Source organism: Triplophysa dalaica, chromosome 11 (genome assembly GCF_015846415.1).
Source record: "Triplophysa dalaica isolate WHDGS20190420 chromosome 11, ASM1584641v1, whole genome shotgun sequence".
Classification (NCBI taxonomy): domain Eukaryota; kingdom Metazoa; phylum Chordata; class Actinopteri; order Cypriniformes; family Nemacheilidae; genus Triplophysa; species Triplophysa dalaica.
In genome coordinates, this window is record NC_079552.1 from 13,759,561 (window position 1) to 13,777,602 (window position 18,042).

The 18,042-nt window shown below is 35.7% G+C and overlaps 2 protein-coding genes across 8 annotated transcripts in view; one reads left to right on the forward strand and one right to left on the reverse strand.

The window, feature by feature from the left end:
* Positions 1-11,043, reverse strand: part of cep170aa (centrosomal protein 170Aa) — a 31,200-nt gene extending 20,157 nt beyond the window's left edge. For all 7 annotated transcript variants that reach the window (XM_056760755.1, XM_056760754.1, XM_056760757.1 and 4 more), the window contains exons 1-4: positions 10,862-11,043; positions 3,202-3,343; positions 1,622-1,711; positions 428-509 (exon numbers count right to left, since the gene is read on the reverse strand). In XM_056760755.1, the coding sequence (XP_056616733.1) occupies positions 428-509; positions 1,622-1,711; positions 3,202-3,327 (298 nt within the window). In that variant the 5' untranslated portion in view covers positions 3,328-3,343; positions 10,862-11,043. The remainder of the gene's footprint in view (positions 1-427; positions 510-1,621; positions 1,712-3,201; positions 3,344-10,861) is intronic.
* A 328-nt stretch (positions 11,044-11,371) lies between these two features.
* sdccag8 (SHH signaling and ciliogenesis regulator sdccag8) overlaps positions 11,372-18,042 on the forward strand; it is a 40,136-nt gene continuing 33,465 nt past the window's right edge. The window contains exons 1-11 of the mRNA XM_056760198.1: positions 11,372-11,564; positions 11,790-11,924; positions 12,063-12,151; positions 12,421-12,537; positions 12,810-12,935; positions 13,174-13,263; positions 13,371-13,435; positions 13,716-13,907; positions 15,746-15,884; positions 16,014-16,166; positions 16,597-16,731. Coding sequence (XP_056616176.1) covers positions 11,501-11,564; positions 11,790-11,924; positions 12,063-12,151; positions 12,421-12,537; positions 12,810-12,935; positions 13,174-13,263; positions 13,371-13,435; positions 13,716-13,907; positions 15,746-15,884; positions 16,014-16,166; positions 16,597-16,731 — 1,305 coding nt within the window. The 5' untranslated portion in view covers positions 11,372-11,500. The remainder of the gene's footprint in view (positions 11,565-11,789; positions 11,925-12,062; positions 12,152-12,420; positions 12,538-12,809; positions 12,936-13,173; positions 13,264-13,370; positions 13,436-13,715; positions 13,908-15,745; positions 15,885-16,013; positions 16,167-16,596; positions 16,732-18,042) is intronic.

Below are 18,042 nucleotides of genomic sequence, written 5' to 3' on the forward strand. Positions count from 1 at the left end.
AAGTAATAATACACATACTACAGTTTACATACTCTACTACTTATAAAAACTAGGGATGTCAAATCTGTGTTTACATGTGTTTTTGCTGTGTATATTTATACAGTATGTATTTAAATGCACCCACGTACGTGCATTCACTGGATAACAAATATTAATATATAACAAATATTTACATAGGTATTCATATACCTATATTTGAATTTCCATTGTGTATACATCTAAATACATATAACACATATTTATTAAATATATAGGTGTGTGTTTTCTATACATACATATATACACACAACCCACAAAACATTATATAAACACAAACACTCATTTTGGAATCAAACTATTGTGATTAATATTTTGACAGCCCTTATAAAAACTTAGTTCTTAAGGCCTTTAAAGCTTCTTGGTAGCTGATGATATGTTCATTGAAGGATATCATATCCAAACCTGAGTTTATCATCAATCTTTAAAGTGATGTACATCTGTTCCTGGATTCTGACATCATTAACAAATGTCTGAAAAAGATAAATAAAGTAGAATTAAATATTATATACAAGAGGCGACATCATATGTAAATCTCAAAGTTTACATTAACCTTATGACATAAATTATTTATATTTTATACATTATATATGTATTTTATCCTGGACTATTCTTTTTATGTGATAATAACAAAAATAAGATTTCGCCTCAAAAAATCTTCCTTGACTCTTAGTTAGTCACCAAATCATTCAATTATAATATAATGTTTAGGGATAACCCCCAAAACCTTGCTAAATGTAAACTATACTGTGTGAACTAAATATATGGTATCCCCAAACTACAAAAAGTACTCACAACTTGGCATTTACAAGGGTAGCAAGACATTTTGTAAGTTAAAAGATCTAAACTTTACAATCTCAAAGTGCACAGATGGTTTACAGATCCCTCAAACAGACCCCACATTAAGAGCAAACCCAAAAAGTCAGAAAACCTTCAGGGTGAATATAATGTGAGCTGTGAGGTCTCAAATATCAGACGCTTCCTGCAGAACCCAACAAAGAGGGGGAGCAAACGCTCTGACAAAGCAGTTTCTTCAGCATTCAAGTCTAAAATTTCCCTTGAAGAGCTGAAACAATCTCCTCCTCAGGCCTTTCCAGAATATCTAAAGACCTAAAAACCTTTGCTTAGGAATGTGGTCACAGTTTGGGAATGTGAGGAGACTCTTCTGTGACTGACTTGGAGTCCTTTCCCTGTATTCTGTTTTCTTTTCAACATGCCAAATATAAAAATAAACAAAGCAATGTGTTTGGATGATGTCTGGGCTTGTTTGGGTATGGTTGAAAACCGATCCCAGGATATTGAGAAAACTTGTTTGCTGTATTGAAACTGCATAAAAACATGGATATTTTGGTGCACATGCTACAATAGTCCCTTCCTGCCAAAGCAACACAGGAAGAGGAACACTTAAGCATGACTCAACAGGAAGAGGTGCATGAGCTGGACTACGGCCCCTTGAGCTCTGATTTAGTCACAGTTATTTATACTGATCTCAAGACAACACATGCTGCATACAAACTCATAAACATGAAGAAAATGTCATTATTTTAAATAAATCACCTCGCTCGTCAATTTCTCTTTTACTTACCCCATTCAAGCTTCCCAGATCCTTCACTTTGTGCTCATCACTGCTGGACTCAAAGTTGATGACAGCATGCTGCTTGTCTACACTGCGAGACTGCAATCACACATAAGTAACAGCAATAAGTAGCATTGACAGACTGTTTTTTTTTTTCTCATTTTTTCCAGCATTATTGTTACACATTTATGTTGTTATTTCTGAAAGCATGGGCTTGACATATGTTTGCCTTCACATTGCATTCAAATATTTAGTCTTGCAATGATATCATTTGAAGGTGAAATATCTTACATGTGCAACATACCTAAACCAACCAAGTTCTGATATAGAAGGAAAGCAATATCTCTCATATAAGCAATTGTGCCACTTTGGCGTGTGGTATTTCAAAAACTGCATCTTATATAGAAACCACCAGCAATCCGGTTTAACCAGTTGCTAATTGTGCTGAAGAGCTGCGCTTTGAGTATTTAAATGAAGCCTTTGTCATTTTTTTCTGAGCTCATACACATCCTCACTTTGTACATGAGGTCTTCTTGAAAAAACAGGCACAAGCAGCAAACAGAATTGTATTTAAAATATATGTTTGTAATCATTTTCTGTTGATTTTGGGTGCTGTTACGCATCAAATTACGGAGTATGTTTTCAGACATGTGTATACGTTATAGTTGAAGGCTTGGAACCCACATGTGCAGATATATGTTTGCTGTGATTAATGTATATTTGTGATTCTGAGTAAGCACATTGGCTCAATTTCAATTAAGAACTCTTCAATTAAGAAATCTTTAATAACAAATTTTGTGAAAAACTATTGGAAAAGCAATCAGATGATGTAATCATGTGTTTTCTGCCAGTCATATGTCAGACATAACAGGGTCAAAAAAGAAAAACAGGGGGTTTCTATCCAAACAGAGCTTTGTTTATCTTCACCAAAATCTTGTGCCTGTATGCCTGAAAACCTCAGAGGGGATTCTTTGTATACAGTTTGATATACCCCTAACAAGTCTGAAGGCTCGCCATGCTTTATTAGTTATGTAACTGGACTGAAAAAATTATGGAAAGAAGATACTATAAGAAGCATTACATACCAGACCGATTATATACCCATGATCACATTTTGTTTGGGGATTGAACCCAGTTACTCTCTAATAACAAGACTGGCACTCTCGCTGTCAGTTTTTCTAAATGTATCCTGTGAACTGTGTAGCCCACTTTCTATTAATAAATCTGCATGACTAACACGTGTATACATATGCTGAGGTAGATAGTAACAGTCATGGCACTTAGCTGGAACACAACTTGCCCTCTGGATTTGAAATTATCTTTCCCCATCTTCACTATGAAGAGAACATGAGATAAAGTCTACACAGCTCTGTGTGCTCTACACAAGTATCATGTCACATTTTATACCTAAAGACAGACTTATAAATGATAATAATAATTATTCAAGTTGCGCTTTAAGAATACTGCGTAAAAAATTATGAAGATTGAAGAAAGAACTGTAAAAGACGGGGTGTGATTTTTATCTGTTTATACATTTTCATCGAATTACATGGTTTTAAATCATCAGAAATTGAGACATTGATGCAGACCTGCAGCATAAGTTCGCAGTCATCCCGACCCACAAAGATCATCTCCCGGGGCAGCCGATGCCGCGTTCCCCCGCTGCTCGCGAGGAACCAGGACGTGAGGCTCATCTCTGCTCTGTCCTCCAGCATCAGTCCCTACGTCATCCTGATACATACAGAACAAAAAAAAAACATTTAATACAAACTTTTTTCAAACCCTTATATATTTACTTAAAAATAGTGGACTATAAAGTGAAAATAATCTACAAAATCTCAAAGCGATGTTTACATTTGAATGGACAATGGAATGTGGGTGGGTGGAGGGAGGGAGACAGAGGGCCGTTACACTGTGTTGAAATCTTCTGCATGCTGACTGTTATAGAGCCGAGCTCTCACTGGCCCGGGACACTTCCCTCCTCATTCTGATCCTTGCCAGATGCAGCAGGAAGTGATGTAGGCAACTTGGCTGCGTGCCCCACAGGGCTTTTTTCCCTTTCTTGTCTCTGTCTAAAAAAGAGGTCACGTTCAGCTGCTCCAAGTGCAGCTGCAGTGGTCTGGGAAGAGGAATTTAACGTTATCTTCATGACCTAAAAACCAAAATGCCTCCTTTTAGGTGACTGAGTGCAACTCTTATCTTCTTTTCCTTTATAAAAACATACTCTGGTCGTGGAAAAGTGGTACAGTGATGGCATCAGATGGTACCATATATCTACAAGAAAGCCCTTCAAACTTAAAGGTTCTGTCTGTAAATCTTTGGATCTATTGACAGAAATGCAATATAATACACTATGTGTATAAGACCTTTCAATTATCTCAGTTATATAGACCTCAGTTCAATCTACATACACTGCTGGTCCCCTTGTATGGAATTGGTCATGCCTATCCTTAAACAGACAAACTTCTCTACAGAGCGCTAGCAGCTATTATCTCCATAGGTGAAGAAGCAAAAACATGACATATTAATAAAATAAAGGATTCGACACAGCCGTGGTTATTTAATATTGGAGATTATGAAACCCTATCGCTATGATGACGTATGGACCAGTAATGAATGTTGTTTTCATATATAGAGCCCACATTTGCTGAGGGTGCACTTCTGGTCTTGAGGAGCTGGAACACAATTTACTTCCAATAATTATTTCTAAAGATCCACTTATGATTTAAAATAGACTGAGCCGCTTTAACTGCAACATATATTTTTTGTATTGTTACTGTAATAACAGCACTATTTTTCATGGTTTCATAACACCGTCTTTAGAGGAGAAATCTATATTTATGCTGCTTGAAAAATATATTTTTGCTTGAATACCCCATTACACAATACAGCTGACACACTTTAGTAGCCTGTTAACTGTCACCCGTTCCGTATACGGGACACCTAAGTTTGCGTCAATATTGTGCATGTAATTTCTAATCAAATCATGACAAACTATATATCATTGGAAAGGTCTATGACTCTAGAATACAGATTTCTTTGGTGTTTTTTAAAAGTAATTGAGAGTAATTGATTCTTTAAGAGTGTGCTTAGATTTTTTGTTTCCTTTTGCGACTTATTATTATCTTTTATCAAAGAAAACCATAAACTTTTGTTATTTATTTTTTACAATAAATCTAACAAAATACCTTTAAAAAAATTCTGTATGTGTGATATTTTTGTTGAAATAATCACCTACTTTTCTTTTTTCAAACGAGTCTGTATTCCAAAGAATTCATGAGTTACCGCCATTTTAGTTCCAACATGCGTTTTCATGTGTAGGCTCAAAAAGGGCTCCGACAGTTTTAAAGAACGTTCAAAACATTTCACCAGTGCTTTATTCACAGAGTTCTGATAATGCATGCATTGGAGAGATGACTTTTGGCTGCATATGATATGTAAAATCCGTCTAAATAGATATTATCTTGGGTGCAGCACATGAGGAATAGCTGAATAATAACAGCTGGGTTTTGTCGTTTCTGCAACACAGGCATCAGAAGACTAACCGCAGGACAGCTTTTATACCCAACAACCACCCACGGAATTCAGGAATAAAGCGCAACTTGGCAGAGAAGCCCTGATGTGGTTAAATACAGCACAACCCCTTTCTGTTAATAAGACACGCAAGAGCATTTGGAAGCTTGGGAATGTACCTTCTGAAGAACACATGTACCTCTGATAGACCAAGCAAATCCTGAGATTTTTTTGAGAAGAAAAAACGTCTATGGTAAAGACTGTGTCTCAATCAGCTCCCTTGTTTATCAGTCAGGGCACTGACCAGGGAGTCAGCCATTTTAAGGGCTGTCTCATTCGCAAATTCCTCCCAGTGCACTGAAATGTTTGTTCCCTAAAAATTCCCACAATAAACTCCCGCAAAAACCAGGGAGCATCGGTGCTCCCTATGTTCCCTTACAGGAAATCACGTGACAAGTTTTAAAGATGTTTAACCGAAATCGCAAGGGCCAGCACAATGACCTTCGCGAAACGTGAAAGAACTTTTGAATTGTTATGTACAAACAAACGTTGCTTAACATTCAGGCAACACAATCTTCACCTTCTTAAATGTTCAGCCTTGCTTGAGATATCAACAGACCCAATGAACAGTCACATCATGGAGTTTATTGTACTAAATAGTTCTGTGCTCCAAAAAGTTCCCCCTCTTCTGAATTGAACAACATGTGGCTTTTTACTGGGTAAGAGGTGATTTACCCATGCTGGCTTTGAATGCAGTCCCTCACCTCGGTGTCTGAAGAGATGGATTGTTTTGGGCTGAGTGTGTGTTTGGAACAGGAAGTGTGGCTAATGCCTCCTCCCGGCTTTCCCGGCTCATCTCTAAATGTCATCGTTTTTAGATGAATAAAGTTTGAATCAGTTTGCAATAATGCAGTAAAAGCTAGAAAACCCTGTCTTGTCAAGCCTTAATCTTAATGCTAAAATATGTAAGGATAGAAAGATACATAAGATATTTGCGAATCAATAACTAGTGTTTCTTACATATAAAGTTCTCGCTTTAAGTCTACACAAGTGTTTGTGTCCTCCCTACTCCCCATGACCTCATATCATGATTACCCATGAATACTAGCCCGATCCATTTCTGCTGACCATCTGCAGCCCAGCCAACAGAAACATTTACACATTTATCAGCAAAGAGACACTCTTAAAAATAAAAAATAAAACATTTACTAAGAAAATAGTATTTTCTCTATTTTAATTATTTTAATTATTTTTCTCTATTTTCTTTCTAGGGGCAGTTGTGGCCTAATGGTTAGAGGGTTGGACTCGTGACCAGAAGGTTGCCGGTTCGATCCTCAGGTAAGGCGGGTAATGATTGAGGTGTCCTTGAGCAAGGCACCTAACCCCTACTTGCTCCCCGGGCGCTGCAGCGATAGCTGCCCACTGCTCTGGGTGTATGTGTGTTCACCACTTGCTGTGCGTGTGTTCACTACTCTCTGGATGGGTTAAAAGCAGAGGTATATCTCGGATATGGGTCACCATAACTGACAAATTGGTCACTTTCACTTTCACTTAAGGACTGAAATTTAGGTTTTCGCCTCTCCTCTATACATCTTCAATCTAACTTAGTTTCAAGTATATTTAATTGAAATAATAATTGAAATAATAATAATAATTGAAAATTTCAGCATTTTATCAGCATTTTAATAAAACAGTCAATTATTCTAAATAATGGAAAAAATATATTAAGCCGATATTTTTTATGCAATACATAATTAAAAATTTAAATGGAAATCTCCATTTCATTTAAAATGCAGTAAATATGACAATTAAATGCAACAAAACACTGCAACAATAGACGGTTTCATGGGACACGGGAGTGTCTGACCCCCAGTTAACTTCTGGTTTGTGTTTGGGTAGTGTCTGATAATATAAATATTTATAATTAATTTAATTTACGTTCATATTAATTAATATTATTATTTTATTGTATAATAATTGTTCAATAAATGGGTCCTGTTGAATGGGTCCTGTAGTTCGGTTGTATTTAAACAAACCGTATAGTAGTACATTGACAACTAGCGGTTGAGCTTGGTATAAATTCAAAATATTGGAGAGAAGTTTAGACAAGGAACGGTTCCTCTTGGAAGTTCAGTTGGGGTCAAAAAAGTGTGCATGCTCAGTAACGTTTGTTTATGTTGTTAAGATGAAACTGTCTATACGTTACATTGCAATAAAAGTCCTAACAATCATTGGGATAAAATCGAATACCACCTTATACCTACATTGAAAAAATCGGTGTGTGTGAGTCTGAGAAGAATATGCACTTTTGAATTAACTATCTTTTAAAACATACTATTGTGAAATTAGGACTTCATGACAGACAGGGGTTAAAATACACCAGCTGAAATGTTACATGAATGCGGCTCTTTCAGAGAACATTACGCTCCGCAATACTTGCCTTGAAAGTGAATGATCCAACCCTTCGGATTTGTGAATGCCATGTGAAGGTTACAAGCCCTTGAAGGTAACAAAAAAATACTGTGTGCATTCTCAACATTATTGTTGAAGTGCCGTTTAAAAAGTCAATGTTCTCTCAGTGCCGCCGTCAGTATCTTTTCCATCTCCTGAGAGAAGTAAAATCACTGAGGCATCACAACATCTCACTTCATTGCTTCTCAGTTGAAATCGCCCTAGGAAATCTCATCTTCATTTCCCATCTCCTCTTGCAAAACACTTCGTTTGCATGATGAAGAAATTGTTTCTTATTTTCAGAAACAGATGTCACAACAATAAGCTTGAGGGCATCTGAGCCTTCCGACTCAAAAGTAGCATTGCATCTGATTACTCTTCTGACTGGTCACCAGACAGGATCATTAATCTATTTTAGGCGCATCTCTATATACTTATACTGGGAGAGACATTCATCCACGGAGCACCTCAAGGACTACAAACAAAATGCTGTGAGTAGTCCTGACAGAATGAATAGCGACTGGACTTCACTTCTGTCTGAGCTTCCAGATAATTCAAGTTGATGTTTGCATTGGAATGGAATAGATTTAGTGCCTCTTTGCATGAACAATGTATAGACCTGTCATTCACTTCCAGCTCTTTCTCCACAGAGCTCAAATATCTACAGATATTCATAAGTAACCCTCGCCACTGAAGTACATTTCATTTGAAACAGTTGATTTCTTGAAAGTAGAACACTATCATGTCCTTTTACTTTTCTTTCAAAACAATTAAACTACAAAATAAACAACAATCCAAGTCCAGCCTTCTTGAAGTAAAAAGTATACATTACATTATTTTAATTATGACTACAAAGACATTTCTTTCTAGAAAATTAGCTCTATCCAGTAAAACATGCTGAGAGAGCTGATTTAGAGATGCTGTATAAGTACCATATGGCCATGAGTAGCAGAAGCATCTCATTTACATCATCAGCATGTGCCAGTACAATGAAAGATCCATCATTAATCCAAATCTAATGCACTTTTGACTAGACCAGATAAATGTGCCCGCTGGGTGGTAAACATTCCTAATGACACACTTGACTCTGAAGACCTACATATGCAAAATATAATAACATTTTGTTGTATGTTTAGTTCTTTGTACTTTTAAATGACAGACTAGTTCAGTATTACAAAGGGCTTAATGTTTGTGATTAATATATTAATATATAGTTACAATTGGATTATTGCGAACGTGGCAAAGGAATATTTAGTTGCAATAAATAGAGAGAAGAGAGTGATTAGCATATCATCAATAAGATGTTATTCTCTCTCTCACTATGCAGCCATACACCCTGAAGCATCTACTGCCCTTCAATTGTCCATCAGTAGACCAAATACAAGTTAGGAACAATTAATAGAATGCAATTATAGGTCAAAACGAAAGAGCGGGATAAAACTAGCCAGTGGGCATAAAAACCAGACTGGCCTGAAAATGACCCAAATAGTCTGATCAAATAGTACAGATCTACTAGCACGTTCTTTCAGCATGATAATTATACCTTTCTTACATGTGTTATTGATATTAAAAGGTAACATAGACATCAACTTTTGCACTGCATCTTTTTTATAAACTTTACTATCATTTCATCCCTAATCCTGGATCAACTACTGGCCTGAAAACATGTGATTATCTGTGGCTTCATTGTAAACCCACATTCGCATGGAACTTCCGTTTAACAACAGGAAATCCACTGGATTGGTCAGTCAGCATGATCTAACTGAGGAAGTGATGATGTCAATATAAAAAATCATGATGTGTGGCAGTGTTTAAATTTGATAGACACAGTTTAGGGTGGAGAAATATATTTTGATCAGAATCTAGGCTAGATGATAAATATAGAAAAGGATTAAAAACAAATACTGTCTTGAGCAATAAAAGTTAACTATGACCTTAACATAACATGAACTAATAACAACAACATTACAGCATTTTCTTCATCTTAGAACATGTTGATTTAACATTTAGTAATAAATATTTAAATCAAAAGTGACATTAGCTGATGCACAATGAACATCTTTTTTTATCTACAGATTTAAAAAAATACAGATTGATACAATAAAAAATACACTACACTAGAGGAAATATGAAAAGGAACGCAGTTACACCCAAACATGACGCCAATTGGGTAAAAGTGAGCACACCCTGTCTCTATTTTCACTTGTTTTCATACTATTTTGATTGTCCCAGTTTAAAATAAGTCAATATTTAAATATGTCACATCACTTAGAAGTTACACTATATAATGAACGAGGTTGACAAATTCAATGTTTTGCGCACAAAGCAAAGTAACACTGAAAGAAAATGTTTCTAATGCAAAGAACTTCATCCTTGCAAAAAGAGGAGGAGACTGCAAAGACAACAGCTATTCATCCAATCCTAATCCCGCTCTTCAGCGCTGTTCACATGACCGCAGAATATGTTCACATTGTGGCCGACTCAACGTAAGATGCACAAAAACGTTGTCTACGTAAGCAAATTTTACAGCACCTACTGTATACTGCCTATACTTTAGTTCTCGATTGCGTTCATGAAATAAGTCTAGATTGTTAAGAAAAAAAATAAGACATCCCTCTTTGTTTAACTACTACGTGCATTTGCAATTCCCTTCGTTTTTAAGCGAAAGTGAATCTGTACGAACACTATTCCATTTAGGACAGCTCCCTGTCAAGACGACAAGCCATTTTGTTATTATTTCTTCTCTAAACTAGATATAGCAAACACTTAATAATACATTAATATGTAACATTTTAAAACGTGAAAAGGTGTTAATAGTGCTTTTTTAATGCAGGCCACATGTGGCAGAACAAAATGAGAGCCTTTGTCAAAACAAAGGATTGTGTCGCTTTCTCTTTAGTGTGCGTGTCTCAACGTTACCGGGTAAAAGCATCCACATCTCGAACACATGCGAATATCGCAACATCGTTCGTTACGATATTTACACCAAACTAGGTCAATGTGTTTTTTGCTGGTGTATGCCGCTATTGATACGGGATGAGACAGCTGGCTAGCTGTGTCCACTGTCCTGATGTAACGTTACATTAGGATATCCTGACCACACGATTTCTCCGGCATTCCCAAATCACCGGGGAAAGCGTTATGGCTATAACGTTAAACCAAATCTATGTAGGAGAGATCTAATAACGATTAGATGTTTAACCGCTATGAATGAATAAGCTCGTATTATTAAAAATGTGCGAATGCGCTAAATATAATGATGCATCAATCAGCACGCACACCTACCCTTGGTCTTCTTTTCGCTGTCAAATTGATTCCGATCTTCACCCCAGCAGCTATAAAGTGTTCTCGTAGCTCAACCCCGTGTGTGCCCCTACGTCTCCTATTTGTCTCAGTTGCTCAGCAGCAATAACGTTATTCCTAACAAATAGCGGCGACATACGGCAGCCTGGAATCAGGCAGTAGGACAGCGTTTGCAGTTCCAACCCCTCGCTTCCAACACAGTCCGGTGGGCGTGTCCAATGATACAATGACCGATTCACAACATAGCAACCTATAGCACATGTTATGAATTATTTACTTTATTGATTTGTTTAAAATTAATTTTGGGCGTATTTGTAACTCATTTATTAGATATAATAAGCCATTTCACGCAACTAAAGGCTCACTACATCATTGTGGACAACGCATACACTCGTTTTGTAGTTTTTTACTCCGCACTGACAGCGTTCGTGGAACGATTTTGCTATTGTTAAAAACTACAATTCCCGACGTCCTTTGTGTGGTTTACGGAAGTGCGCGTCTGCCGTGCAACCGTTGACGTCTCCTCGGTTCTCGTTCATTGATGAGATATTATAACATTTACACTGAGAAATTGTGCGATATTTGCAACTCGTATTAGTTTTCTTGCGTGTTCAAGCAATAATGAAACCGTTTTCGGATTCTGACGAGGAGGAAGAATTAGGGGCATTACAGAAGACACTGAGAGGTGATGTTACGCTACATTTCAACCGAATCAACAGATACCGCAATCCAGTCCAAACATTGTTTAAAGGGGCTTGTTTTTGTAAACACATGCAACAATATAATATCTTTGTAACACAGACAACAACCACCAAATGCTTAAACGTATTAATACATATTTGATGCATAGTTAACATTGTCTTATTCTGCATAATGAAATCAATCTATTCGTCTGTATTAAATGTTTAAGAAAGAGCAAACCGCAGTATCCAGCATCTCTCCAGCATGTTGACAGGCCACAGCTCCGACTCCACAGAGTCTACAGAAGTAAAGCACCCGGAAATGCTACAAAACCCCTGTCTGCCAGTTCAGCAGAGTGAAGCAGGTAAGGATCATATTATTAATATGACTTTATTTTGACAAATCAGCACTACATGAACAAATAACTGAAATTGGATATTTAAATCTCAATCGTCTTAATGGGTGGATGTAAAAAGTCCATTGGTTTTTTATCTTATTTCAGTTAATCAGCTGCGTTCCTTGCTTCAAAAGCAGTCCAAAGAAGCAAATGTTCACACACCTTCTCCTTCCAAGAGGAAGTTGGTGGCAAAGGTATCCCGAGAGCTGTTTATAACAGATACACAAACACAACATTAAATCATTATAATTGAAGTGTGTAGATGTATATTGACTTTTATGGTTAGCAATGGTAGCATCCTGTATCACATAGTTAATTGCTAAATATTTTGAATAATTATAATGTCTAATACCAGTCATTAGCTTATTAGTTTTATTGCTTTGATTTATTGTTTGCACATTAATAATTATACAATTCCTGTGTACTTAAACCTCTAATAAATGAGCTTAATCGTGTTGTCTAGCAAAGAGTCACAGATGAGGCCAGTAACAGTCTGCCTGCTGTTCATGACCTGGTTCCCATCATCCACAATCAGTCCGAGTATATTCAACACCTGGAGGCGGATGTCAAGTTCTGCAAGGTCAGTCTTCTTCATTAACAAAAGGTCACTTTATCATCATTATCAGTGAATTCACTAAAGGATTATCTCATTCACCTATCCACATCCCAGATGTTTATTACTATCAGCCCAATTTCTGTGTCAATAGTGACATCAAAATAGCAGAAATAATGAGTTTTTAATATGACCCCATTGTTCAGCTAAGTGCAAAGTCTATTCCAAACTCACTCCATTTGTACTACTACCCTTGTCCCTTGTAAATGTTTGTATTGATTGTTTTTTTCCATCTCAAGGAGGAACTTCTTGGAATGAAACGGAGAGTTAGAGTGGTGGTTGTGGAGAATGAGAAGCTACATGAGGAACTCAAAGCAAAGATGGTGGAAGACACACTCAAAGAATATACGCTAGCTGACAGCACGGTACCTACAGCATCCTTGTGGCATTTTGTTATTCCGCTGATAAGAATATTGATTTGCAAATATGCAATAGTGATACGTCTATGAAAATATCATCAGTTTGATATTAAATAGCCAGTAAATAGGTTTGTTAAACAAGTCTGTGTAATAATTGTATAATAGTGACTTAAATTATACACACATATTTCTGACTCATACGTGACACTTTTGTGACTCCCTTTTCATATCCATTTATTTTCAGTTAAACGTTGAGCACACACCAGAAAATACTTTAAACCTAAGACTCAGTTCTGTTCATCATGCTGAGGACCAGAAGTGGAGAAAAGAAATGGTATGTTTGACTGTGGCAGTAATTCTTGTAGCCAAATAACCTGACATAAATGAATTAACAAAAAAATATGAATATTGTCTGTTTTGTCCTCTTTCTGAATGTCTAAGGAGCAGCTCAAGTGTCTCTATCAAGCACAAACTGAGACTCTGGAAGCTCAGGTGGTCTCTCTGAAGTAAGTGGGGTTTGAGTGTGAATCATGTCCCTCTCCCTCACATGACATAAAATACGCTTTTAGCATAAGAGAATTTACGATTGAATTGAATCATGCATTTCACTCAGAAGCATTGGCGGAAAGAACCAAGTTATTGTAAGGCATGTAGTTTATTATAATGCATTCTTCATACTTATAGATGAAGAACTATCAATGCCTATGATGCAGTCTACCAATTTGAATAATTTCTTAGAAAAATATGCATACTGTAACAATTTGCTTTCTAACTGTGTGTGTGTAGGAAAGACTTGGCATGTGTTCAGAAGGAGTATGAGGAAACAAAAGAACGACTGAGGCACAAAGAAGTGATGGCAGCAGCGACGGTCAGCGGTCAGCGTGTGGGTGGGCTGTGTCTAAAGTGTGCCCAGCATGAAGCAGTCCTGGCTGAGACACACTCCAATGTCCATGTTCAGACCATTGAAAGACTCACTAAGTAAGTATGTGTGTGTTGTGTTTACTTTATGATCTAGAAAATATGTTAATACGTTAATTTACATTCACTTCTAATAGAATGGATACATAGGATATAGGATAAAAAATAGAATTATATAAATATATATTTAAATATTATATAAACTTTTTATATTTCTGTGTAAATTTTATATAATCTAGAATAAAAATAACAAATTCATTATTGTTTGATAGGAGATTAGTCAGTGAAGTCATTTTGCAGTGGTCCATTATGTAGTCAAATAAATTATCAATGGATTAATCCATCACCAAATTTTTTGTTTTGTTAATACCTTTAGATTGGCAAACTTGTGATGAATTACTCCACAATTTACAGAAATTTACTGTTATTTTTTTACAGATTTTTTCAGGGCTGTACTTTTACTTTTTTTGCACATACCACCAGTGCTTTAGAGGTTTAAAATGTTGTACCACAGGCCTAACTCTTAAGAAAGTATAGGTTTGTTAACATCTTTAAAAACATTTTAAACATTAAGGATCAGGATTCAAAATGCACGAAATATTATATCAATGTGGAATACGGATTTACTTAATTTGGTACACTATACCAGCACTAAATATGCAATATAATGTGCAATTATATATACCATTGTGCAATAATATCATTTAATCACTTCTGTTACTTTTCCCATTTCAAATGAAAACTTGTGCGCATATTGTAAATTCTATAGAATCCTATAGAGTTAACTACAGTTTATAAATGTATTACAAGTTAATTTCATCGTCTGGTTCAAATCAAACTGACTTTTATTTTGGAGGGTGGTCGCAAAGACGCTTGTGCTTCAGTGTGTTTGACAGTAGCTTCACTCAAACAGTAAAATTCTCGTAAAATAAAGTTAGAACAATTCTCTGGAAGAAATTTAAGTGTGTTCATGTCCTCGTATAGTAAGATACATACAAGCCCATGATTGTCACTTCAGTTCACACAAACAAGCGGATCTGTCCAATGCACCTGGCAAACCTTATCGCACGCATGCTACACTATAACATTTATTCATAGCACTGACCAATTTTTTCGTATTTGTCTGAATATATATATGCACTGTACAGCCCTGCATGTAGAATGTAAAAAAAAACGTTATTTTAGTTAATTTTCCTCAATTTGAAATACTAATTACAAATTACAGAAACATACTGCAAATTTTTAAGAAAAGCAGTTGAAACGTTCAATTTTAGAACTGTTATTTTTACAGTATATAAAACGCCCCAGCTGATAGAAAAAGTTTCGTTTTTTGCTTTATTTTTTCACAGTCTACTTTTGAAATAAAAAAGTCAAATGAAATAGCTAATTTTCAAGAAAAACGGGGGGGGGGATTTTAATTTTAATTTAAACTGTTAGTTTATGGAATATTTCTGCCGTCCCACCCTGTAAAAATATATTTTTTCCCTGTAAAATTATTGTTCCGTTTTTCTTGTAAATTTGCAGTCTTTTTCTTAATAAACTGAACCAAAAATCCTGTAAAAAAACAGACATTTTTCGTCAGGAAAATTGTTAATCCAGTAAAATTTCATGTTCTCCCTGTTTTTCTTTTTCTGTAACTTCTGTAACTGAAAAATATATGAAAAAAACAGTAAAATTGAATGATTTACTTTCTGCCTGGAAGCCAAATTGGGTTAATTAACATAAGAACCTTTCACTTTCTAAATTGATCTGTGTGTTTATAGTCAATTATTTTTCCTAACAGCAAGGTTGAAGGAGTCTTGACATTGATGTTCGTAAAGCTAATCGCTGTCGCCTTGATTATGTGTGAGATCAATGCTTGTAACCTCATGAGACTATTGTGTGTTTTTCCTTGTTAGAGAGCGGGATGAGCTTATGACCGTCTTGTGCTCTTTGAGGGCGAGTCAGACTGAGGCGCAGCAGAGAGAGTGGGCAGCATATCAGCAGGTCAAACAGGCAGTTGAGATGGCAGAAGAGGCAAACCTGGAAAAGACAAGAGTGTGTGCCAACCAAACCCCTGATTAGAAAATGGACTTTCCTGTTTTGCATGCTTGTAAATTCTTTGGTATTCTGTATAGAAGAAGACTCATTGATCTTAACTTCCGGTTTGTTCTTGTGCACCTGCAGGCACTGGTGCAGTGTGATCACTTCCACAATGAGCTGATGCGGCAGAGAGAGAGGCTGGAGAGAGAGCTGGCATGTGAACAGGAGAAAATCTCCCAGGCCAAGGAAGCGGCACGTGCAGAAAGCAGGAAGGAGAAAGAAGAGCTTGTCCAGACTGTTAGTTCCCCCTTACCATAACTAAAATAAGAAATTACTTCACAGTTTATATACATAATATTGTATTTATTTAACATGTATCAATTTTTTAGTGTCTTTTCTTTGAAGAATTTTTATGGTTTGTCATAGTCGAGGCTAGTGTAGGCTTTTGCTGCCCTCTAGTGTCATTTTAATGATGGTACAGCTATAATTTTCAGTATCCTTGAAAGACATGAGAAGTTTAAAAGTGTACTTTTTATTTTTTATTGTAGTGATTATTCTTGCATATTATGATCTCATATTTGAAACATTTTGCCTCTTTAAAAATAAAGGGAAAAATTAAAACCGGTGAAATTATAAACTTTGACCAGTTTTAGGACCTAAGATATACATATTCAGTTATGCATTCCTAATAATTTGAACCGGAAATCCATCTGTCCACTACTGTAAGGTAACCAGTCTGTCTCAGAGAGTGGCGGAAGTGGAGGGTCTGCTGGAGTGGGGAAAGCGAGACAGGAACTCACTCAATGCCCAGCTGGAGGAAGCTTATAAGAAGCTTACTGCACAGGAAACAGACAGCAACAAGGTACAGGCTAACAAACATCACTATACAGTAGTCAAACAATGACTAGATCAAGACCAGATAACCGGAAATCTATTATTAGATTCTAGGTTTAGAGAGGCAGTAAAAGGGATAGTTCATCCAAAAATGAAAATTCTGTCATCATTTATTCATTTATTGTCATTTCAAACCTTTATGACAGATTTTTTTGGGGGGTGAACTATCCCTTTAATTGTGTTCCCTGAGATTAGTGTACTGTTCATTTGGATTAAAATGCCTCCTGATAAATTACAAAATCATTATTTTTATATTAATTTATATAATATAATATTGTGTTTTTTATTTATTTATACATTTTATTTATATATAACTTTTTGTAAATTATAAAGAGAAAATCAGCAGAATAAGTAAATACACAATAGAAAGACTACAATGCATTTCTGAACAGAACTCTTCACTCACTTATTCTCTAAATGCTGCTTTAGTTTGAGGGACAGATACTTGCTGAATCTGTTCTTCATAATCAGTATGATTTGTCTGTCTAAAAATAAACCATTATGTGAATGTTTTTTGACAACAGTAATGATAATCCTTCATGAAATTTTGCATAAGTTAAAAGCAACACATTTGGTGTCATTGTTTGGTAAACACTTCGTGGTTTCCCATACAGGGCTTAAGCATCTTCAATGTTAGACGTGTCCAGTGTTTGGTGTAACTAGTTAATAAGTAATTAGTTACTGTAATTTAATTACTTTTCCCTTGAAAAAAGTAAATAAAAGGATTTTTCTTATTTTTTCTGTAATTGAACTTAAAGCTGTATAATATATTCAATAGTGGAAATTAAATTATTAGTCTTTTATGTATCATTCTCACATTTGTAATACTTTGACCAGTTAATAAGAATAATTTATGTAGTTATTTCTTATTTATTTAAATGAATTAAATAAGCTGTTTCATGTCTATCATTGAATCAATTCTTATCAAGGTTGATGTTGGATATACAAAGTAATTAGTAATGAGTAATTTAATACTTTTTTTGAAAGATTAATTTGTCCAGTAATCTAATTATATTATAGAATATGTAATTAGTAACTAATAATGAATTACTTTTTCAGAGTAACTTAACTAACACTGGAAGTGTCTTGATCAAAAATACCTTTCATTGACATATCTTAAAATATATCAGTGTGATTGTTTTGTCTTTAGATGCACATGTTTGGGAAGGCGCTCCATTGAGTTGGTTCAGTTGTCTTTGTAAAACGAATTTGTGCCCACTAGATGGCAGAAGAACTTTATATTTATGCTTGTTGATGAAGTTAGTTTCGGGAGATTAAA